General features: G+C 45.1%; 3 protein-coding genes and 1 non-coding gene across 12 annotated transcripts; 3 read left to right on the forward strand and 1 right to left on the reverse strand.

Moving 5' to 3' along the window:
• Positions 1 to 381: 381 nt before the first annotated feature.
• wipf1b (WAS/WASL interacting protein family, member 1b) lies at positions 382 to 10,417 on the forward strand. 5 transcript variants are annotated; one of them, XM_029834587.1, is made up of 10 exons: positions 382 to 537; positions 4,266 to 4,373; positions 6,687 to 6,782; positions 6,936 to 7,065; positions 7,199 to 7,363; positions 7,608 to 8,304; positions 8,381 to 8,481; positions 8,576 to 8,800; positions 8,938 to 9,051; positions 9,344 to 10,417. In XM_029834587.1, the coding sequence occupies exons 3-10, from the start codon at positions 6,723 to 6,725 to the stop codon at positions 9,397 to 9,399; spliced, it is 1,548 nt and encodes a 515-aa protein (XP_029690447.1). In that variant the 5' UTR covers positions 382 to 537; positions 4,266 to 4,373; positions 6,687 to 6,722; the 3' UTR covers positions 9,400 to 10,417. The 5 variants fall into 5 exon arrangements, with proteins under 5 accessions (XP_029690447.1, XP_011601342.2, XP_029690448.1 ...); XM_029834588.1 differs by lacking the exon at positions 382 to 537 and adding an exon at positions 2,313 to 3,916; XM_029834589.1 differs by lacking the exon at positions 382 to 537 and adding an exon at positions 3,941 to 4,101.
• A 181-nt stretch (positions 10,418 to 10,598) lies between these two features.
• On the forward strand, positions 10,599 to 10,680 carry trnas-cga (transfer RNA serine (anticodon CGA)). The gene has a single exon. It is a non-coding gene; the product is annotated as a tRNA-Ser (tRNA).
• Positions 10,681 to 10,978: 298 nt separating this feature from the next.
• Positions 10,979 to 17,207, forward strand: gpr155b (G protein-coupled receptor 155b). 3 transcript variants are annotated; one of them, XM_011603042.2, is made up of 20 exons: positions 10,979 to 11,103; positions 11,515 to 11,712; positions 11,817 to 11,964; positions 12,050 to 12,179; positions 12,270 to 12,448; positions 12,537 to 12,689; positions 12,796 to 12,863; positions 12,975 to 13,146; positions 13,296 to 13,451; positions 13,555 to 13,638; positions 13,713 to 13,833; positions 13,903 to 13,987; positions 14,075 to 14,162; positions 14,244 to 14,451; positions 14,546 to 14,623; positions 14,790 to 14,947; positions 15,037 to 15,132; positions 15,200 to 15,264; positions 15,336 to 15,476; positions 16,100 to 17,207. In XM_011603042.2, exons 2-20 carry the CDS (start codon positions 11,555 to 11,557, stop codon positions 16,527 to 16,529), a joined length of 2,718 nt encoding a protein of 905 aa, XP_011601344.2. In that variant the 5' UTR covers positions 10,979 to 11,103; positions 11,515 to 11,554; the 3' UTR covers positions 16,530 to 17,207.
• A 96-nt stretch (positions 17,208 to 17,303) lies between these two features.
• Positions 17,304 to 22,123, reverse strand: LOC101071194 (transmembrane protein 41A-B). 3 transcript variants are annotated; one of them, XM_029835212.1, is made up of 9 exons: positions 22,105 to 22,123; positions 21,612 to 21,743; positions 21,457 to 21,541; positions 21,307 to 21,387; positions 20,061 to 20,824; positions 18,827 to 18,980; positions 18,594 to 18,755; positions 18,337 to 18,475; positions 17,304 to 18,263 (listed from the first exon to the last, which is right to left on the reverse strand). In XM_029835212.1, exons 5-9 carry the CDS (start codon positions 20,198 to 20,200, stop codon positions 18,043 to 18,045), a joined length of 816 nt encoding a protein of 271 aa, XP_029691072.1. In that variant the 5' UTR covers positions 20,201 to 20,824; positions 21,307 to 21,387; positions 21,457 to 21,541; positions 21,612 to 21,743; positions 22,105 to 22,123; the 3' UTR covers positions 17,304 to 18,042. The 3 variants fall into 3 exon arrangements, with proteins under 3 accessions (XP_029691072.1, XP_003963899.1, XP_029691071.1); XM_003963850.3 differs by lacking the exon at positions 22,105 to 22,123 and having other exon boundaries at positions 18,827 to 18,977; positions 21,612 to 21,762; XM_029835211.1 differs by lacking the exon at positions 22,105 to 22,123 and having other exon boundaries at positions 21,612 to 21,762.
• Positions 22,124 to 23,865: the final 1,742 nt, after the last annotated feature.

Genomic DNA, 23,865 nt, shown 5'->3' on the forward strand with positions numbered 1-23,865 from the left:
AGGGATATAGTTGAAATATATACAGCTGAACTACTTTTATAACAATGAGCAACTTCATCAACAAGACCATTAAATGGCTAAAATATCCATAAATGCAGTAGCTGGGGACGTTTGAGCAAGAAAATGACAACAGTGTTGATGGAAATGCGTACTCAACGAATGTTTCCTAAAGTAAGTTTAACTAAGGTCATATTTCAATCAAAATGGCAGCGTTTTCCACATCAGCCAACATAAATAAATAAAATGCAAATAAATAAAAGCACGCCCCTCCTGGAGCATCATCCCTTTATTTATTTGTATTATATTTTATCTTTCACTGATGGGACTTGTTCGTGTCTCATGGCTCATGTCGGTGTGAACTATCCCTTTAAATGTCCCGCGTCTTCTTCCAGGAAATTCCTCCAGAGAGAGTCTGCTCAGCCGGGTGTCTGCAGGGCTGCATGACGCCAGTGTAGCGGAGCTCTGCGACCTGCCTGTCCGAAGGATCGACCGCACGCTCCGGTCCTCCACCGGCTCCCACCGACATTTTATGCGGAGGTAAGATCAACCAACGGTGTCGAGTTCGCTCCGAGTGGTCTTTGTCTGAGTGAAGCGGAAACTGTGAGAGCAGAGTTCTGAAGGGACGGGGGGGGGGGGAGAGAAGTTGTCATCCAGGACGGATTCCAGCAGTGATGGCGAATGAATTAAGACCAAATGTTTACTTCAGTCGGGAGGAGAAGCTGTTACTCGACGACAGATGTCACCCACAGTGCACGATCTGTCTCTTTTAAAACCGTTTCCCCCCAGATTATAATCCGGGATGACATCGCAGAGGCGATCTTTCCTAAAGAGGAGCCAGTTGAGGGAATTCTACACGCTGCACTGTTTTCCACATATTTGGGTTGATCTCCGGAGGGATCGGGGCCCCACGGCTCGGTGCGCGCACAAACACACGCGAAAATACGCGTTTTCTCCTCGTTCCCACCACATTTGAAGCTCCCCCCCCCCCCCCCCCCCCGCGGCCCTGGACTCCCAGCAGTTGTCATCAGCACGTTTGCGTACAGAGCTCTGCAAATATTTAGTCTCTAATTATCTGGGGGTTTTTTGGGGAGGAATTCGGCGTTAATGCCAACGTGAAGGTCATGCCAACAACTCGCCCAGTAGCAGCTTCCTCCCGCAGCTGCCTTGGCTCTGCTGAGCTCTAAAAACTCAAAGCTTCCTGCATCTGCTGCAAGAAAACCGAACAGTTCTGCCCTTGTAAGAATGCAATAATGGAACACACACCAGTCCAAGTTCAAGTAGTGTTCAGAAACAAGACTGGCCTGTAGAAATTGTTATATTTGCTCTGTCTTTCTTCCAAAGATAATTTAAAACTGTTGACTAGCAAAAGAGGAAACGGCTGGTCGCTGTGCCAACCTCCAACTGTCCCACCCAGAACCGTGCAAAGAGGTCCGACAGGCTCGCACCAGCCAAATCAAACCTGATCGTTTAAGTAGAACGTTCTGGCTCGTCGTGGCTGCAGTGTTAGGTGCTGCGTGTCACCAGGCTTCCTGATCTTCACCAGCTCTACCCAACACACGCTTTATCTGCCCCTGACTTCCGCTGTTTGAGTGATGTTGAGCCACCATGTTAGAGAGTTGCGGATGAATTTGAGTGGAATATTAACTGGTGTGACCGGTGCCGCTGTGTTGGTGGAGAGTTCCTGTTGCACTGTCACCGATGGTTGTTTAAGTTTGTCGGGGTGATGTGTGTTTTCTCCTGCAGGGCAGCAAAAGTGCTCACTGAGCCTTTCAGTCGTGCAGAAAAATGTACGACAACAACTAAAGATGTGTGGCAGGCTGTAAGGATTCCTGGCTCGTTGACCTTTAACCCCAAACCCAGTATCTGAAGACCCAGCTTTGGTACAGTTGTGTAACTACACAGACAAAATGATGACCTCACTGTAAATTTGAACATTTAAAGGGACCGTTTGTGTCTTGAGTTTAATCCCATCGCTATGGAAACAGTCGACGTCGCGCCACTGATCCTATGTTGGCGTTTCTTCCCACTGTTGGGTTTTACTACATACTGCGCGAGTCCCTTTTAATTAGGAGACCATCTGCAGACATGTGGCGTGCATGTGTCTTCATATTTTCAGCTAAGCCGCATCCTGTGCTGCAGAGTCGGGCTGTGTGGCGCTCTGCCGGCCTTCTGTCCCCAATCCTCGTCGCTCATCCGGTGAGAGCCGTGCTTACATGCTTTGTGTCGTTGGCGTCGTAGAACTCGTTTGCTCCTAATTTTTTACATTCCTCTGTCCAAACCCAGCATTTGCGAGGAAGTGGGAGGCGTTTGCGGTGGTGGGGAGGTGCAGTAGTGGCTCTTCCGGCCATTAACTCGTGTTGTGATCGGCTTCAACACTTCTACCTTCGCACCTCTCTGTGCGTCTGTCCAGTGGTTGGTGGCTTGTGCAGGAGCCTAAAGCAACACTGCGCTCTCTGTTTGCACTGAGCTCCGTTTCCTGTCTAGAGCATGTGATGCTGCATGGCATGTCACTGTCCATCCGAACGCTGGAACACATGACTGTGACTCAAACTGTAGCTGTTCAGAACGGTCAGCTACCATCAGTCTAGGACACAAGCGCCATTTGTGCTCCCAATAGACGAAGCGCTGCTTTTATTGTGAAAGTCCCCATTGAATTGTCTGGTGCTCTTGTCGCTGAGCAAAGAGTGAGTTTCATTGATGTCACAGAATCCATTCTGGGGGGCTGAAGTGGAAGTATTTTGTGTGGTCTTAATCAGCAACATTTGATTGGTGTGTTGTGGATGTGTAATTGCAGAGTGACTGGCCTGCAGGCGAGCCGCACAGATGCTCACGTGACTATGACTGCTTTGCCTTCCCTCTCTGCTCCTGAATGTTTAGGCTGATGAATCCCATCAGTGTCTTTGGCGGGGTCCTCATTAAGGATGCAGACTGTCACTATTGAGGCTTTGTGGCAATGAGGTAGCCAAGCATGAAGTCTAAGTGGTTGAATTTCAATTTAACACATCGGCGATGATCATAAAATAAGGAGAGCTTGTTATTTATGTGTGAAGTCTGACCTGTTTGTGGAATTATTTATTAAAAATGCTCATAATACTCATACATTTGCAGTGTCTCTTGGTGAACACTAGAGGACAGGTCTGGGCTCTTGGAATGCGTCTAAAACCATTGGATTGAATCTTTATTGACGCTGTCACAAGCTGGATTGTCTATATTTTAGACTGGATAGTCTGGCTGGCTCTGCAATAATGTATTTCTGCCCAACTAAAAGAGCGGAGGAAGCAAACTCACTATTTCAGAAAGACTGTTTTTATTTTTAGACATTTTAGCAATGCCTGTGATGTATTTAGTCTTTTGACCACGCTGGTAACAACAACACATTCAAACTCTGCTTCTGTAGTTCTTGATGCGCAGCCGAGGTGGGTTGTGAGACCGCCCCCGACTGTGCAGGAAGTATGACCCCCGAGCACAGGAAATGGCTGCTGCAGTGCTCTGCTGATATTTTTTCCCCCACCGTTTTAAAGGCGGGGTGTCCGTTCACTTTTAGTTAAATAGAAGCAGATTTGTTTTCCTTTCTTTTTAATGCATTTTGCGGCCCCGTTGGCCGTGCAACACGTTTATTTCAGCTCTGATGTGTCATCTGTCCTGCTCGGCGTGCTGTCAGTATTTTGTGTGCTGATGGTGTGAAAAGCTCTTTCGTCCTCCGATGTCTCATTCTGTTGACATCATCTTCCTTCCTGTCACACACAGTGATCAATCATTGCGCTCCAACTCAGACGTCAGTCATGGAACTAACTTTTGGCTAGCTGAGTAGATATTTTATTGATTTCCACTGCAGTTACTCAGACTAAAATAGACCGCTTCATTTGACTTTCCTCGAGTTAGGCCGAAGGCACCAAAGGGGCTGCTGAATAACCACGTCTGTATTTTGAGATGTATTGTCGTGAAATGATTGTGGTGTTGTTAGACATTTATTTTAAATGCAAATACTATCCAGACTGCTGTGTTTTGGATCATTTGATAACGTGTATTCTTTTATGTTCCCCCTGCACGTTGTCCTCTTGCCAATGTTGGGAACCCCCGTCTGCCTCCCCCCTCCTACAGGTGAGGAACTGAAAAAGAGGAAGTTGCGTTTGTGCGTCTAAGCAGGACTTCTCCGAACAAGAGATATTAATTAAGCGGAAGAAGAATCAAGAAGTTGATGCAGAATGTTTTTCAGAGGGTTTTTGGCTGCTGCTAATCGTCCACTTTTATCCGTGTGATTGCAGTTGCATGTGGCTGCTGTTCACCTTTTGTGCTTCTATGAGGAATAAACTGCGCTGCTTCTTCTACTACCTTCTGAACATACTGCTGATTCGTCTATGGACATTGACTGAGTGAGTAAAGAAACCAGTCTTATTTCTGCTGACTGCATATTTTCAACTTTAAATGGTAAAATAAACAGTCAATGTAAAGATTGTGGCGGAAAAAGCAAATCTTGAGGCATTAGAGATGTGGATTTGTGTGGGTATGTTCACTTAAACTGGCTGATAAGGCAGTGAACAGGAAATAGAACAGTGCCTCCTCACGTACACATACACATTAACCATGAATATAACTGCTACAACCCTCTTCTCTGAAAGATGAATGACAGAGCCACATCTTTTGCCATGAACGCACCACAGGATGTTAGCGTAGCCCCTCAGCACTGTTTTGGCACTGCTGGCACATTTACTGCCACCCTGGGTTTCAATCCAATTTACCCACTTCCTCTTGGCTCCTTCCCAACAGCAACTCACTGTTAGGAATTGTTCTGTGGGGTTCAGTAAAAAGTGTAGGGGGGGGGGGGGCGGTCGAGTAAGCCCTTACACATAAAACATGTTTCTGTCTTAAACCAGAGTCCCTTTTTGTTATTCTATCAAATGTAGTATAAGTGCGCCATTGAATTCACATTCTTTGATACTGAAATTAGTAATGATGGACCACACAGTATGATATGGTTATTTAATGAGTTCCAGGAGTGGATCCTGATGATCCTGGGAGCTTAATCAAACATTAAATCAGCCTTTAGAGTAGACTCAACATCTGTAACATCCATGAATGCAGCTTGGGAAAGTTCCATGTTTGTTGTACAGTAACCCTCACAGGGTCGAAGAGCACTGGAGGTTTGGGACAGGATGAAGAGGCCATTTTATGGCTATTTGTAAACAGAAACACATGGTGGATTTATCGTGTGTGTGTGTGTGTGTCGGTGTGAGAAAGTCTCTTGAATACCTTCATCCCCTCCTATCTTCTTTTTCTTCCATCCTCTCTTTCTGTGTCTGTCAAAGGACTTATTGTGGGGTTAGCTAATATTAGACTGTGTGTGTGTGTGTGTGTGTGTGTGAGAGAGAGAGAGAGAGAGAGCGAAAAAGCGGGAGCATATGTGTGACGGAGACTTGAATTTCAGCACACAGGCCTGTTTTCTATAATGGAAGGGGAATTCTGTCTGCAGGCATTCAGAGCCACCTCAGTGTCAGGTCTTGGTGAGAGGGCTCACGGTCGACTTTTTTCCTGTAACCTTTGTGTGCAGATTTACAACATGGTACAGATTGTTTCTGTGGCTGTGTGAGGGAACCTAACAGGTTTTTTTCTTCTTTCCACCCGCGGGTCTTGACTCTCAGCCTTCTGCTTGATTTTATCGTTGTGACAGGTTGTTTCACTGCTGCTACAGGAAGTCTACAAACAAAACCAGTGTAGCTTCTGTGAAGGTGTGATGAACTGAATTCTGACTGATATCAATGTGGCAGCTATGGAACCCATTCTGGCCCCTATATTTGCATTGGCTGGGTGTAAAAACATTTTTACAATTTTTTTAAATATTTCTGAACTGTTTTTAAATAACCAATTAAAGCATTTTCCTGATAACTTACCTATACTAATCGTTTTACAAAAAACACAAAAAAGAACAAATCAATGAGCATAATAAGACTACAATATAATTGTAATTCGCTACTCCATCCAATATTAGCATGGCTGCCTCATAATAATCATGTTAGCCTGCTGATATTCCTGTAGCATGAATGCAGCATGTGAGTGTCTTCTAACTTTGTTCAAGAAGGTGTTGTAGAAACAATTGTGAATGTCAAACTAATGTCACTCAGAGAATATAGTTTCGACATTTTGTAAAGGTTGCATGACGACTTCCTGTTTGCCAGAGAGGCCTGTGTGACTGGAAAATCAACTTAAAAGCTGGACTTGGAAGACGAGCGAAAAAGTCTTTGAAGTCTGTGTGCGTGGTATGACACTTCACATGTCAGTCATGGGGTTTGGTTTGAATTTTAGGGGACTTAAGTGAATGCCTGAATCAGTTTCAGATGCAGAAAAGTCACTTCTCAGTTTTTCTTGTGTTGAACTTTGTGTGTTGGGTGTTGAAGTGTCTGCTTGTTTCCCCTCTTTGTTTGCTGTAAAACCCGTTATTGAGCTCACGCTGGCTGATGATGATGAGTTAAGCAGCTTCAGAGGGACATGGAGGGAGGGGGTGAGGCTACCTTAAACTAAAAACTGCTTTAACAGAATTACGTTATCTATATTTGACCGCCTGTTCGATGATGACATAGATCCCACACACCTCCGCAAGAGACCAGTGAAATGAAGGAGATATCTTGCATGCTGGTGTTTTTATTTCATTTTTGTCATTGCTCGGTGTGAGTGTATTTTCTGTTCCGCAGAGTGCAGCATCCAGTGCATATAGAGTAAACGGAAAGATGCCAGTCCCGCCTCCCCCTCCACCCCCAGGGCCACCCCCTCCTCCCACCCTGGCTGTTGTAAGTGATGTAGCATTATTACTGTTTTCCTCTAGTCTTCACTTGTCTGTTAATCCGTTGAATTGGTTCAGATTAAATGCTGTAAATCAATAAAACCATTGATTCCTGCTTTTGGGGACTTGACTGTGAATTAATGATGTGTTTGTATTCCAGGCCAACACACAAAAGCCAAATTTAAACCGTTCGGCGCAGCAGGGGAGGAATGCACTACTGTCTGACATTTCCAAAGGAACCAGATTAAAGAAAACTGTTACTAATGATCGCAGTGCCCCCTCGCTGGACAGTAAGTCAAAGTCTCCCTTTCCAGAACCAGTATGACAGCTGTCCTAAAATTCAATTTTCTCTTTAAAGTATTTGGTGAAACGTTGTAAACGACCTCCAATTTCAGAATAAATGTAATAAATATGTTCTTTCAGAACCCAAAGGAGGAGGTGGAGGAGGAGGAGGAGGTGGAGGAGGTGGAGGTGGTGGTGGTGGTGGAGGAGGAGGAGGTTTTGGTGGGGGGTCAGCAGCTGGTTTAGGAGGCTTGTTTGCAGGAGGGATGCCAAAACTGAGATCTGCAGCGAGCAGGGAGTCCAACGGTAGGCAAATGTGATGCAGATTGTTGCAGTAACAACAGGGCTGCTACCGTTAGATTCAGGAAATGTAATGCAAATTCCCTCTGGACACAGATAAATACATTTTGAAACCATTTCATGGTTTAATACATTGGATTTGCTCCAGTTTGAGCTTTGAGAGATGCTGAATGTGAGGTGCGACTTTTAGCGCAGATGTTCTGCAAATTCTAGTAGTAAATATCTTTTGTTAACCACTTCTTTCCGGCAGACTCAGCACCCAGCAGAGCTCCTGTGCTCCCCCCAGGAGGCCGCTCTTGTGCTCCCACACCCTTTGGTGGTGGAGGCCCACCTAAACTCCCTGGAGCCCCTCCCAGTTCCCGTGGCAGTGTCCCTGACCTTCCCAGAGGCAGGCCCAATGTTAGACAAGACACTCCAGGAGGTGCTCCCCCGCCCATACCCAGCACACCTCGACCACACCACGGTATTCAGTCTCAAGGAAGCCCAAGTCCACCATCTCTCCCCGGACGGCCCAGCCCATCTCCTGCACCTCCTAGTGTTCCACCAGGGAGGCACGGGCCTCTCCCGCCCCTCCCTGGAGGCCACTCGCCTGGTTCCAGGGCAGGGTTTGCTGCAGCTCCTCCTCCACCAGTGCCAAACGGCGGACGCCCTCCCCTTCCACCCACTCCCGGAGGGAAGTCGCAGTTTTCTGATGACCGACCCCCACTGCCGCCGGTTCCTGCGGGAGGTTACCGGCCTACTGCCAACCGTGACACCCCCCCTCTTCCCCCTTCTTTCAACTCCAAACCTGTATCATCCTCATCTTCCCCTGCATCTCGGCCCTTACTTGGTGGACCACCACCGATTCCACCAGGACGGCCGGGACCTCCTCCCATACCGCCCATCCCCTCTGGAGCCGATGATCACAGCGTCCCTCGTCTACCGCAGAGGAACAGTTCGCTCAACAGGTGAGGTTTTCCTGTGGACAGACAGATGCAGAGGTTCTAAGCATAGATCTCCCATAAATGATAACCTCTTTGCCAGCCACGGCCCGAGTACACCGCATGGTCGGTCAGGACCTCTCCCCCCTCCACCAAACGAGAGGCCACCAGCTCTTGGAAGGAACCAGTCATCTGTCCGCTCAGGTGAATAATGCAGTGTGTGCTTCTGTGTATATGAGGGTCTGTGTGTGTGTGCAGAGATTGACAATCTTGCCTTTTTTGCGTCCCACCTCCTTAGGACCTCTTCCTCCCCCTCCTTCCTCAGCACGCAGCATAGGTGGAGGCAGCATGAGGTCTTCAGCAGCTCCCTCCCCTATCGTCCGACCGGGCCTCGATCCTCCTCGCGGTGGACCTGGGGGTAGGCCTCCTCTTCCTCCAGACAGACCGGGGATAGGTGGGCCCCTTCCTCCTCCACCACCCATGGGTAATGGCTTCCAGAACTCTCACCACAACCAGATACAGGGTGAGTACGAAGGGGGCATATTCTTGCTATTTTTTTTATCCAGAATCCTGCTTTAGGAGGAGATGCTGCAGGTTTGTCTGCAGGTCTGGCGGAGATGGACCTGCTGACCTCTGTCTCTTTTCTCTCTCTGACAACAGATGAATGGGAGTGTCGCTTTAATTTCCATCCTGCGTCTGACTTTCCGCCACCTGAGCCCTACATCCCCTGCCAGAAAACCTACCCCAGCAAGCTCACCAAGACGGATGGCAGAGGTCTCGCACATGCGATGATAAATTTTATTTGGGTGTCATCTAGTGGATGAAAATGTTGCTTGCTGCCACGTGTAGAAATGTTCTAGTGCATCCTCTGTAATCTATAGACAGTTTTGTGTAGCCAACCTGTCACAAGTCACCTTACTTCCCTCTAAGGATGCTTGAATTGCCCTTTAGCAACATCTCCTTTGCTTCTTTCCTTGTCTAGATACCTTTTTATTATGAAGCAGTAGAGCAGATGCAGCTGAAACATGAGTATATTTATCTATATTTATGACACTTCTTTTATTAGTTCTTTCAGGTTCTGGTAAAAAGGAAAGGGGAGCGCCTCCTCCAGTACCCAGGTGAAGAATCGCTGGCAGCCAACGCAGAACTTGGAACATTTTTGTCTGCTACTCTTTTCTGCCTCCTGTCTGCTTCTCGTGGCGCTTTTACCCGTGTTCTCCTGAAGACTGCTCACACCTGAAAATGGATCTGGAGTATTTTTGACCAAGTATAAGGACAGTCTGGAGTCTATGTCCTGTGCCAGAATGGCACAATCTGAGACCAAAGCCTCTTTATATACTCTGGTACAGATTAAAAACATATTTGGGCACTATGTGTTTCCAGGTTTACAAGAATGATGTAGCAGAAGATGGAAGTCAGCATATGTGGAATTTTTATTTGCTATCAGTTTTTCTGTTCTTGCCTTTAAAAAAAAAATCAGGATTGTAATTGTTTTAGGCTGCTTTAATAACCTAAGGGAATAAAGTGATGCATTTGTATGTGTTCAGCTGGACCGGTTCCCCCCCCTGCTGTCATTGAAAGAGCAGGAACGACACGGTGGGACGACTGACACCAAAAATTCGAGTGTCTTGAATGTTAACGTCTGGAACCAAAAAACGATTTCCCATTTCAGCTGCTTTAAAAATCAGGGGAAAAGCAAATTTGGACTCTGCCAAAGCCACAAGTGCCTTCACAGTTTTAGTTTTCGTGTTTTTTTGTTGGGACCTTGGATTGGTACTTTTCATTTATGAAGATGAGCGTGCATTGAACACACATGTTAAGGTGTGATGTACGTTAAGGTGTCGAGGTAGTGCGAGTTTACGATAGAACAGTCTCGGTTTTATGCTGCCTTGACTGGCCATGAAGGACCTGTATATGTATCTATATGATTTAAAATGCATCGAAGGAGTATATATTGTTAAGTTATGTCTTTGATTATGCAGTATTATGTTTTTTTGTTCCCCTGCTTCCCCCGGCAATGCTTGAAAGGGTCTTTTTGTTATACACAGGATGTATTATGATCACATGTCGATCAGAGAGACATTTTTGTTTCAGACAATCAATCATATTCACATTAAATAAAATGCTTTGACATTCGTTATCCTGTGTTCCACCCAATTTGTTTGAATGAATTATACATTTTTACTGAAAGAGATCATTGAGTTCCAGATAATTTGCGTGCATTGCTGCTGCGGCATGATGACTTAATAGCATTGAGCCTATACGGTACGGTAATACTGCTGTTACACTGTAAGTTGTTGACTTAAGAAATGTAACCTACAGCTGTGATGGCCGAGTGGTTAAGGCGTTGGATTCGAAATCCAATGGGGTTTCCCTTCGTAGGTTCAAATCCTACTCACAGCGAGGTCTTCTTATATCTCTAAGCCAAACCAATCACCAATTATTTGCCAATATCATTTATACAGCGAAAATTCTGAGAAAGTGCTTCCTGGTCGATTTCTAACCAGTCCCTGGAAGGGGCTTCACCCTGATTGCTGGTGCTTTAACCTTTGACCTCCCATTTTTCATACATTAAGCTCCAATAAAACCCTGCAGCGTCCGAAGGTCGAACGCTGGAACCTGGACATCGCTTGTTCGATTTTCACCAATCAAAACACAGTGGAGGAGGGCTTCTCGTCGATGATTGGTCGACACGTCTGTCAGACATCTTCTGGGCGGGGCCAACCTCGGCAGCTGTCAGATTCAGAAGGAAAAACATCAGCTTGTCCCGACACCGGAGCACGATCCTTCCACTTATCGAAGAGAAATGCTCTATAAGTGACAGGGGTATGTATACAGCTTTAAACAGAGTATTTAAGACAGATATTTACCACTGTCAGATGATCGCAACAATTATAATGGCGTCACCGTTCCAATTGTACATTCCTTCATGTTTTTAGCACGCGCCTAGCTAGCACGTTGTTCAGCTAACAGTGACAATGATGGCAAGTTTAGCTGGCATTACTTATCATTTATTTCGATGTTGTGAATAATCATGATCTTCTAAAAGAAGAACGACGCTGATGCGCGCGCGCGTGTGTGTGTGTTCGCAACACCGCAACGCTCCCGCACTCATTAGTCTTTTGAGGGAACGCATAAGATGTCCCAGGGATTCTCCTCCTGCATCATGAGCTCATTTGCATTTTGACTGATTTTCTTTACAAGTGCATGGTTTTTAAACCATTCTCCTCCCTTCAGAGTGTTGTTTAGTCTCCAGGTATCCCGTCCCATCAACACCATGGACACAGCCAGCAGGTTTGTGCTCATCCATGGAAAGAACATATCCCATAATACCCTGGCGGGCTCCGCTGCCGTGCCCCCCATGTCCATCGACAAACTTTTCCCAGCTTTGCTCGAGTGCTTTGGAATCATTCTGTGTGGCTACATAGCTGGCAGGTAAGCTTAATTCTCAGTTCCGATCCTCTTGAACCTAAATATCTGTAAAGTCTCATGGAATATCTGTCAAAAACACGGAATATTTGCATGCATTTGTCCTAAAGGGCAGATCTAATCACCGAGAGCCAGGCGAAAGGGTTGGGAAACTTTGTTTCCAAGTTTGCTCTGCCGGCGCTGCTCTTTAAAAACATGGTACTGTTGGACTTTGGAGATGTCATCTGGGCCTTTCTCTGGAGTGTCCTTGTCGCAAAGGTTAGTGTCTGGTTTCTCTTTGACTTAACAAAAACAGAAAAGGGAACCGTGCAGACTTTGGAATAACCGTGGCTGGCGTGTGCAGGTGGCAGTGTTTGTGCTGGTATGTGTGCTCACGCTAATGGTGGCCAGCCCAGACAGCAGGTACAGCAAGGCCGGACTGTACGCCATCTTTGCTACACAGAGCAATGACTTTGCCTTAGGCTACCCCATAGGTGAGAAGTATAATATATAGAGATTGATTTATTAATACCTGAGGTGAGCTGCTTTATTTATTCTTGTTTTTTCTCTCTTTGTGACTCTAGTTGATGCTCTGTATCGGAGCACTTACCCTGAGTACCTACAGTACATTTATCTTGTTGCCCCGGTCTCCCTCATGCTACTTAATCCCATCGGCTTTGCTCTTTGTGAGGTGCAGAAGTGGAGGCAGTCAGGTCATTCGCAGCACAGGACCCTCGGCATCATGGGAGTTGTAATCTTACAAGTAATGCGTACGGCCAACGTGACGACGGCATTCAGATCGAACTGAACTGCTAAAGTTTCTCAGTTGTTTCTCTGTCCATCCTCTTCAGGTGCTGAAAAATCCGGTGGTGTTCATGGTTATGATAGGAATTCTGGGTCACTTTGCCCTCGGCCAGCAGATTCCGGCTGTTCTGTCGGAGTTCATAGACGGTTTGGCCAACTCTTTTGGAGGGGCAGCCTTGTTTTACCTTGGCCTTACTATGGTGGGTTTTCCAATGTTACTACATGTGCATTTTTTTTAGATTTGAACTTGTATGTGAATATGATAAAATCTGGAAATTTTCATCGTTTTTTCCGTTGCTTTGGCAGGTTGGCCAGCTTAGGAAACTAACCCGGGACACTGGAGTTGCCTTGATTCTCCTTATCACAGCCAAACTGTAAGAGGGAGATCTTTATATGCAGATTTTCTCATCAAAGGGACAAGAAATGTGTTAGAAATAAAAAAAAGAAAAGATTTTCCTAATGATGCGTGCCTCTTTGGTCTCCAGGTTGGTGATGCCGCTGGTCTGCAAAGACATGGTGGACCTCCTGGATGTGGGAGTGAACAGCACCAGTGCTAACCACACAAGTTTGTCCAACTTTGCTTTCCTTTACGGAGTCTTCCCAACCGCACCGAGCGTGGCCATCTACGCTGGACACTACAACATGGAGCTTGAGGTGGTAAGTTCTGTTCATCAGATAACTTCCTGATGAAACCTAAAAGATGTTAGGCAATTTCTCCTTATTTTTTTAGATAGCAGAATTGAATCCTCTCCATGATGTTATTATTCCAGAGATCATTAAATGTCCTTGTTCTGTCTTTCCTCGAGGTAACGTCAGGAATGGTAATCAGCACTTTTCTGTCCGCACCCATCATGTACGTGTCGGCGTGGTTGTTAACGATCCCGCTTATGGACCCAGCGCCGCTGGTGGCAGAGCTCGAAAACGTTAGCTTCAACATCAGTATTGTTAGCCTGATTGCATTGGTAAGTAGGCTTTTGAATGGTTGATTGGCCTCAGAGCATTTCTGGTCATCTGTAGGGACAGAAATGAGCCCAACAGACAGTCACACTCTGTTCCTCCACTAAGGTCTGGACCATCGTAGTGATGTTACTCAGTAGGAAGTTTAAGCGGCTCCCTCACCTCTTTGCCTTGAATCTTTTCCTGGCTCAGGTCAGCTGAAACTCACTATTTCAGGATTTATCGTCCTTCATTGGGTTCTAAAACAAGACTGTGCTCCCTCGTAGTTTTTGGTGTGCATCAGTATGATCCTGTGGAACTCCCTGGTGAAATATGATAATCTCCTGGGCAGAACTGTCACCTTTACCCTGCTTTACAGTTCTCTGTACAGCACATACATTTGGACGGGTGAGTATGTTTGCTTCACACATATGTGAGTTTTGCTGGTTGTGAGTGTTCCATTTCTCCTTGTTTCAGGTTTAATACCACTCTGCCTGGCTCTGATTAACAGAGACGACTTGTTGAGACTCAGACCTGGAGTATTTATGGCTCTGGGTTGGGGGTAGGTCTGCAGGAAAATGTCAGTCAGGACCTTTGACAGTACACCGTATCAGTTCTGTTTATTATATAGTTGTGTGTGTGTGTGCAGGGTTCCTTTTCTGATGGTTGGAGGTCTGCTGTTGTCAGGGGAGAGGACAGATAACATTGATTCTGCCTTCTTTTATGGCCGAGCTCAGGTTAAAAAAACAACTGCTAAAATTGCATCATTTTTAACTCAAATATTTAGTTCATATGTTCAGATTTTTCTCCTCCTCTAGATAATTGTCACAACGGTGGTGTTGGCAGTGAGTCTGGTTCTTTGTGCCGTTTCTCTGATGGGTCTCAGTCAGGGAGACAGGGAGCAGGGAGGCTACGAGGCCCTGAGCAGGGCTGCCTTAACTGGCTTTAATGATGGGCTGAGGACCCCTGGTGGTCTGGAGGAACCACAACACCAAGAGATCAGCTCTTCTGCTTGCGCCAATTCGGGTAGCATCCTTCACATAATCTAAGTGTATTTACAGATCACATGAAATAGTCTGATCAACAGTAAACAGATCATTTATTTGTCTTCTGTTGCCAGACCTCCAGTGCTTCTCTTCTTTCCAGAGTTTACCCGACATGATCGCCAGCACGCAGCGAGAACCCTGCACCAGTAGAGGTAGGATACTGCATATTTTACTTTTGGATGTGATTGTTTATTATAAAAACAAAAATAGAGGGAATAACTGCAAAATATTTGCTCCTTATTTTCTTTTAAGGAGTCCCACCAATAGCTGTTGAGTGAAAGAATAATTAAAACAGCCTTATATTTTGTTTCAATCTAGGCCACAGTGGGGCGCTGTTTGATGGCCAGGAACAGCAGCAGACCCCTTCCTCTGAGCAGCCATTGAACCTGCCACCGCCTGGACCTCCACCGTCTGACGACAGACAGACAGTCAGACATGTTCTTCTCTGCCTGCTGCTCTTTGTTAGCTTGATAGCGGTGAGAATCTGATGCTGAACAGCTTTCAGATTAAATTAAGAAAAGGACGCGTGAGAGTCCTGGTGCACTAAATGACTGTCTGTCTGTAGAACCTGTCTAGCTGTCTGTGGTGGTTGTTCAACAAAGATCCAGGAAGACTTTACCTTGAACTACAGTTCTTCTGTGCCGTCACAAACTACGGACAAGTAATGTCGTTCTCCATCACTTTTAAAAGAGGATGAACCGATTATTCAGGCTTTTTTTTTTGTCCAGGGTCTTTTGTCCTTCAGTATTTTTGGACTGGACAGACACCTCATCATCATTCCCTTCAAAAAAAGGTGGGAAGTCATGAAGATATTTGAATCTTGCTGTTGTTTTCCTTTTTGATGAACCCATATTTCGGTGTCAGGCTCCTCAGTCTCTTGCCGGGCAGAAACACAGATGAAGATGCGAGTCCTTCAAGTGTGCCAGAGGAGGTCCGGCTCACCTGCACGCAGTTTGTCCGTTACCACAAAGATCAGTGTGTGCAAGACATCGTACACACACGCAGGTGAGGTTGTGTGTATTTGACTAGAGTTTTGGTTCCTTTTATCAGGTCAAAAGATGTGACAGCGCTGAAGTTAGCTAGTTAGCGTGCTACTTTTTTACTTATATTCTGTTAAAATAATACTGGGACCTAAAAGACTTTTGGGATTTAAATTAATCTGTTCACATTCAGTTTAATTTTCCTTTAATTTAATGTAGTTTTCCTCTGCTGACTCACATACGGTGGTGTATATTTTTTGTATTCCACCAGTTATTTTTCTTATTTAGGTTAAACCACTAGACATGCTGCATGTTACTTCTGTCTATCTGCACGTCTGTGTTGAACTTTTTAAAATATTTAACGCACAGTTTTGGGTCGTTTTAATAGCAACTCTTAAAAGAACACTGGCCGGAGGTTTCTGAGTCTTTCTGTTCATTGTAACACAAAATGCTAATCACTTTATTTCCAGTTTCTTTTCCTTATTAACACGTTCTTTTTGCTTTCTTCCTGTCGTGTTTCCTTTTATCTGTCCCTGTTTTCTTTGCCTGGATGTTTCCTCTGTTATTGTTCCTCTGTCACCATGATGCAGTGGCTCAGGGGAGAGCGTAAACGCTTCTCCAGGTGAATCCTTCCTCTGATAATGACAGGTGTGTAGGAGAGGAGGAGCCCCCGCACCTACATCCTGACCCGGGTCTTCAAGAGCAACTTGACCCCGACGTGCACGGTCTCCTCCGGAGCCCCCAAACTCCATCTTCAGCTTGTCTCCTGTCTGGGATCCAACACCGCTCGCCTATTTCCACCTGCGATCAGGTGACCCGGCTGCAGTCACACCGAGGTCACCGCCTTCACCAGGATTCCTCTCCGAGCCCACCCTGCCAGCGGCAGGCCCATTCAGAATCCGTGTTTCGTGGCAGCGACCTGGTGGAATGGCTGATTGAGCGAGGTCTCTGCGCTGGGCGAGCAGAAGCCCGGCGGTACGGGGTTCGGCTCCAGCTGGGAGGAGTGTTAGATCACCTGACAGGTCATCGCCGTTTCCAGGATGAGCCCACCCTGCTGTTTTATTTCACACACGACTGATGGTGATGGTGCTGGTGCACCTCGGTTTCCCTTCATACGTATCATCGGTTTCACGCGTTTGTGCCAAGCAGAATTCCGAGCTGCTCCGGTCGATATTTCACTGATATTTTGCACGTTCCGTCTCTCAAACACTGAACTCGACTCTGCTCAGCACTGATCTATTTGCACTGATTAACAAGACTCCTCCTAAATGATGCAACTGACATAAATATTGGTAGAAGGATGCGGTGACGTCACCTTTACTTTTAGAGTTAGTTTTACGGCGTACAAGCGCAGAACCTCCCGGGAAGCAGCTGAAAAGTCAACTTCCCATTTGAGTTTGTGGTCCAGTCTGGCTGCACTCATGATGACGCAGGCTTGAGTCAGAGAGTCTGAGAACCTGAACCAGTGGTTTTATCTGCTGAGTCGCTGCTGATTTCTGATTAATCTAAAGTTTACAGAGAGCATGACAAGGTCAAAGACTTACTACTGATGCATTTCCTGTCAGGAAGTCCTCGTGTTTACGAAGATTATGAGGAATGCCTGATTCCTTTTAGATGTATTTAACGCATGAACAAACGTCTTTTTGTTGTAGAGGTTGTCTGCGTGTGTGTGTGTGTGTAAAAACACACATTATTTATGCATCTACTTTTTGTTTGAAGTTTAAAAATGAAGGACAATAAAGATGTGCTTCCCAAATGACATCGTCTTATTTTGTTATGAGGTGTATCTGGAATACAGGTGGATTACCTGACTTATTTGTTGGTAAACATAGGTTTGAAGTATCTTCAGAAATAATTTTCATTAATTTAATCAAACCGTCAGTTATCTACGTACATAACATCTGCTCAATGCATCAATATCGGGTCCATTTGGGCACTTTAGTGCTGAAGTTTCACAAGAAGAATTCTCCATAATCAAGTCTGAGTTTAAGAAACCCAAAATACTGAATAGAGCAGAACAGCTTTTTTTAAGGTGTTGCTTCTATTGATTCTTGATATTCTGATACATCGCTCCATTTAAAAGGTAAAACACGTTACCGTGGTTACTGCCATGCACTCAACAGGCAACCCGGCAGTCCCCGAGACGAAAACTTAGTAAAATCCATAAAGGAACATTGAACAAAAAAAAAAAAAATCAGACCAACTATACTTTACATTTAGCTGCACGTCCCTCAATTATTCAGTCAGAAGCCATAATTTAAGGGTGATAAACATCAACGGATTCAAATATAATGTTCACGTTTCAGCTGACACGACTGCTGATCTCCGCCCAGAGAACTCTCCTTCAGCTCGATAAATTCTGCCGACGCGCTCCGTGACTCCACAGCTGTATTGAGACGTACAAGTGCTTCAGAAAAGGACAGATGTGTTTCCGTGCACATCTGAGAGGATCTGCTGAGACTGAAGCTCCGCCAGAGCTCCACGGCTGTCGCACATCAGTGAACCATCACCCGGGGACAGTTCAGACGGCTCAGACCTTCGGTTTGCTACCTTGTTGCTTTTAGGAAAAATAATCCCTTTTAATTCCACAATCATCGGCTCTTCTGATCCTGGCTGTGTCCATTACTGTCCATGCCGTCCACTTTGAGGTGAGCTTTGCTGTATCGTTTGATCAGAGCCCCGGGGACCAGCGCCATGAGGGCGATGGCGAGGAGCTGAGCCAACGTTCCCCAGGAGAAGATGTCATCCAGAGTGGAGATCTCTGACAGGATGGAGCCCGTACGGACACAGATGAAGTTGTAAGGGATCAAACCTGGAGAGAGAAGGGACAGAAAAGTAGGAGATGGAGCCGTGTGTGTGACCGAGTCGTGTGTGTGTGGTCTCACCTATGAGTACAGAGAAGAAGAAGATAGGCATGGGGATGTTGAGGACAGGACAGGTGATGTTAAGGAACCAGTTTGGAGTCATGGGGAAGAAGCGAAGGAAAAGGAGGAAAAAGAACAAACTGCTGCTATTTTCCTCCACCTTTTTTAAGGGACGTGGAAGGAAAACGTTGAGGAGCAAAAAGGAGGAAGAAGAAGAAGAAAAATGAATGAGGAGAGCAGAACATGCAGGTTCCTGGAGTGCGTGAGGGGTCGCTGACCTTTCTCTGCAACAGGGCGACCTTCTCGGGGAACAGCTGGATCACGTGTTGCTTTCCAAATGCGGCGGCAAGCAGGAAGCAGAACGTGGAGCCTGTGGTGGTGAGCAGGCAGGCCAGAACCAGACCCTCCCATGGCCCGAATATGGCTCCAGCTAACATGTTCTACAGGACAAACACAGATGAGCTAACGTGCTCAACGGAGCGGCGTTCCTGCTGTGATGGCCTTGTCTCACCAGGAAGGAGGAGCCAGGAATGGCGAACGACTGTTTGTATAGGTAGGCGCTGCAGAAGAGCAGCAGAACGTAGCCGTGATGTTGTCGTTTATAAAACCGGAGTGTTTCTGCAAGCTCCCGCAGCTCGTCCAGGTCCGACGGGAACTTCAGCCTGCTAGGACAGACGTAAGAGAGGTGTCAATCAGGATTATCTCTGGAACCCCAGAGCCTGACATCTGCCCCCCACCCCCACCCACCCAAACAGGCCACAGTGGCAGGAAAATCTTGAGGGATGAAACCTTGAGCAGGACCAGGTTCATTTGTGGAGGGAGCTAGCATGATAGCCAACTAGCTGGGAGAAGAGGGGGAGAAAGGGGGGGGGGGGGGCGCCGAGTGTTGTGGGGTAACAGGATACATTTGATTGAGAGACAGAAATAGTGTTCCAGCAGAAGGTTCCTCATCACGTACACAGAAATCCCCCTCCTTTCTCACCCCAGTGTGAAACCCAAGCTCCTGGTTCCCCCCCTCCTGCTCCGACATGCGGCGTGCCTTCTCTGCACTGGTTTGGGGGGGAGAAACTTTCAGCCGCGCCATTGGTCGGAGGGTCATGGTTGCATCTGTGCAAATGTATGTTCAGTATTTGACAGAAATGTGTCACCGTGGACACTTTTAATTAGACGTACACATCTGTTTATTCATACACGGGGGGCCCTGACAGGGACAAATAAGCAATAACATAAAAACTGACATAAAACCAGGCCTTATTAGATTAATAACTAATGATGCACACACACGCATGCACGCATGCACGGGCGCACATGCACATGGTCGGTGTTATTCTATCATCCGTAGACAACCTCATACTTGACTGGCACATTTCACCTTCTTGCTATCCCTGTCTGTCTGTGCCCGCGTGCACGAGCACAAACACACACACACACATGCATATGTAATGCTCTATTGCAGAGAGAGACTATCTATTCCTTCTATACCATCTATGGCCCTTAAATACTGTACGTGATGGGGAAGAGGGAGCTAACATGGGGAACCAGTTCAGAGGTTTTAAATATCCAGGCATTAAGTGGATCATAAACATCCCTACAGTTTGGACCATGATCGCAGAGGTCAGAGGTCAACCAATAAACGATATGAATCTTAATGCAGATGTAAAACAAAGTACAGATAAGGGCAACTAAGTTTTGGTTTTAGCTTCATGTTTCACATTAGTAATTATATTGTCCCTTCATTATCCTACCGGTACTCCAGCACCCCCTCGTCCCCTGCTCCAGAGCCGGGACGGCCGGGCATGGCTCCCGGTGGAAGATGAGCCGACAGCAGGTAGAGGTAGACGCTCGCCGCCGCCAAGATCGCCGCCAGGCCGGCCACGGAGCGCATGTTTCCTCCGCTGAAAGTCTCCGTTCACCTCCGTCGGGAAGTTTAGTTTTAATCTGGGTGGTGACGACTTCCTGAGAAACAGAGCCGACGTGTTGCGGTCCAGTTGGTCGACAGTTGGGGGAAAACCAGGCGGCAGGCAACCGAAGCCTGCTGACATTCTGGCCGCGGGCTCCGGGTCACATGGCAGCGCGACGCCGGCGACTTTGGGCAACCAACCTCTTCACTTGTAAAACACCGTCACACAATGTGGACACCTCCTCTACCATTGTTGGAATTAAAAAAAACAACAACAACAACGATACTCAAAATGAAATATATCAAACGATTTATTTCAGGTAATTTAATTTGCATAGAAACGTGCAGTTATAACAATGGCCACTAGATGGTGGTGTCTTCTAAATCCTGATGAGTTGAAAACGTGACTCCGATGATGAAATTATGAAAAGTGACGCAGGGAAAGAAAATTTGAGGTGGGTGTCGCACATTATCGTAGAATAAGCCATGTTGACATTGGGCTGCATTTTTTGAGCATTTATTAATTTACAAAAAGAAGCGCCATCTATTGTGTTTATGTAAACAAATTTAAAAGGACTTCTTTTTATTCCCGTCAAGTCTTGTGATTTTCTGCAATAGAAGTTTGGAATAATGGTGTTAGAACACAGTCACACACTAAAATGTCCAGATTTTTATTCTTTTAAAAAAAAGAAAGTTACATCAAATTTATATTGTTGCATGTCTTCTTCTCATTATTATTATTACTAATATTAGCAACAATAATAAACAATTCTAATTAAATCCCAATTGCTTTGCTGTGCAATTTGCAAAGTAAGCAATAATAAAAGGAAGGATCTTGTAGACAATGAGCCAAAACCAAGGTTGTATATTCAAGGTTTTGAATTTCTTTTTAGCTTTTTACATTGAGGTATGAAAATGAAAGTAAATAAAGTGTGTTTGTGGAACCAAAGGTCATACAAAAGAGCATGAATACTGCATAACATAAAATATCAACATACTCTGAAATGATAAAAAATATTTCATTTGTGTCCTATTTGGGGAAAAAACCCAAAACAAAACCAAAATAATGCTGTTAGTTAATTTAGCCTTACCGCTGGGTTCTATGTTGCCCTTCTGCAAATCAGTCAGATTAATTGCCATAATCTGCGCTATGGCTTCACCCTCTGGAATAGCTGCAAATTTAGATTTATATCAGCAACAAATTCACAGCTTGTCTGATGTTTTTAAACTCATGGGAATACCTTGGTCAGCAGACAACCCAGCTGCTATTATATCCACTCTGACAGCAAGGAAAAGTAGCAGGAAAACCACCTGGACATTCATTTTCTGAACGAAAAGCCCAAAGTTTAAAGCAAAACCTTTGATTTGAAGGGGATGATTTAAAATAAAGACTCACCTTTGCTTTCAATATGTCTGTGTGTGTGTTTGTGGCGTCTCTATTGTGACGCTGGCTTCAATTCCAGAGTGACGAGCTTCTGGGCAGGTGTGTCTGCGTCTGAAGAATCCAAAAAATCTCACCAGCTCGGTTCTGGCGAAAAACAAATCACTTGATTTACAGGTAATCTGGCTACTGCAAGATGATTCAATCAAGAAAAGTGTTCAGACTTTTTAGCAAATAAATTTTTAGAATGAAATTAAAGTCCCAAATTAAGATTTGTGATTGTGAATCAACCTTTAATGGATCAACAGATCAATAGCTGCACAGTCAACTCAAAAGTCTACAGAAGTATCCCTTTAACCGCTACATTAATAATAACAATAGCAATAATACTAATCGTACATTTTATGTCCAAAAACCTTTCTGGATGCTGTATAACAAACAATCAATAAATGAACATCACTTCGATCAACAAACAATAAAAGAAGAAGTGAAAGGACAGTGTGTTTACAGTAAATAGGCAGATCTTCTACAGATAGGTTTTATGTCTTGGTGTGAAGATGAGGTGAGAGCTGATGTCTTCAGAGGGCCGCTTGGTCCCAGTGTTCTATTGAGGGTAACACCCAGGTTCTTGACCTCGGGCGGGGGAAACTGTTGACTCTGGAAGTAGAGAGTTGGTGCCAATGAGGAGGACTTTGGCTTTGCTGTTCATTTATAGGAGGTCAGAGGTGAAGCAGGATCTTGTGTCACATAGGAGGTGATGGAGGGGTGTGGACAGGAGTTATGTGTGCTGGAAAGGTAGAGTTTGGAGCAAAGGGGAGAGGGGAGGTGATGAAATGAAGGGGCCCCGGGCAGAACCCATGGGCACACCTGTGGTCTCACACACGCACGCATGTGTGCAAACACACACACACACACACACACACACACACACACACACACACACACACACACACAAAGGCCACTCTGGGGTTCTTTAGGGTTCTTTGAATTTATTAGTTTTTTCCCTACAAAAGAAAAAAAAAAGTTGCAACAAACACTGATGCAGAACAGAAACGTCATTGACCCGACAGGACTGATACAGCGATTCTGCTGCCCCGAACAACAATGAAGAAACAGGAAGTGATGCAGATACAAGAAATCTACATATACTGTAAGAACATTTACGTGCACCAGAGCTATTTTAGCTGAGTGTGTTAGAGTGGAGGGACTCTAAAATACTTTAGTGACATTAAGTGTTGATAAATAGGTGTTTTAAAAATGTTCAAATCCAGACAAGCGTGCTGATCTTTACAACTCCTCTAACCTGACAAAGCTTTACATTTAATCTCAATCTACACAATCACCGTCCATTACAGAATTTATGGGTGGAGGATGGATTATTAAACACTTGAACAAAAAGAGGCGTTTAATGATGTACAATTCTTTTATTGTGTTTTTTTCTGCAGAAGAAAATCTAATAATTACCAATTTGTCTTGTATAAAGTAAGAGTCACAGGGGAAACAATTAACAATAACCCCAATTTTTTCCAAGACAATTTGATGGAATTGCATGAAAATCCATGTATCTTTTTCAATTTAAATTCGTTTTTGCATCGACATGCTTTGATTTCTTATGCATCATTAACAAACAAACCCACCAAACTACTCTCTCAGTAATAATATCTCACAAAAGCAATTATTCTAAATACAGTTTTTCCAATAAATGTCCACAATTCCAATAAACGGTTCAGTGAACCAGTCATTAAAATTTTGAAAGTGAAAATGAAAATGTGTGGGAGTTACACATTTAAAAAACTCCCAGAAGTGAACTGTTGTCTAAAGTAATACATCACCACGCAAACGGACATGTAAACGTTACAAACGCCGAGAATGTTGCATTGATATTCTATATGGCTACAATGTTCACCCTAACAGTCTGAGGGCTATCAGGCACATCTTTCAACAGAAAACCAGCAACACGCAACAACAAATCCTTGACAAATGCAATGGCCATGCAGATCCCTCAGAAAGGACAAACAACACATGTCAAAAAATAAATAAATCCAGCAACCATCTAAGATTGCCCTTTTTCACAGTTAAAATGGAAACAATGTATAAAGACAGAGGTTGACTGCAAAACAACTCCCCCTGGTGGTCACTGTTAGGTAAATGTTGTCATTATTTTTCAGCTGTCATCAAGGCAGAATTTATCAGATAGAATGCATCATATCACTCTCTCTCGCTCTCCTTCACACACACACACACACGCACACACACACACACGCACACA

This window comes from Takifugu rubripes, chromosome 4 (assembly GCF_901000725.2).
Source record: "Takifugu rubripes chromosome 4, fTakRub1.2, whole genome shotgun sequence".
NCBI lineage: Eukaryota > Metazoa > Chordata > Actinopteri > Tetraodontiformes > Tetraodontidae > Takifugu > Takifugu rubripes.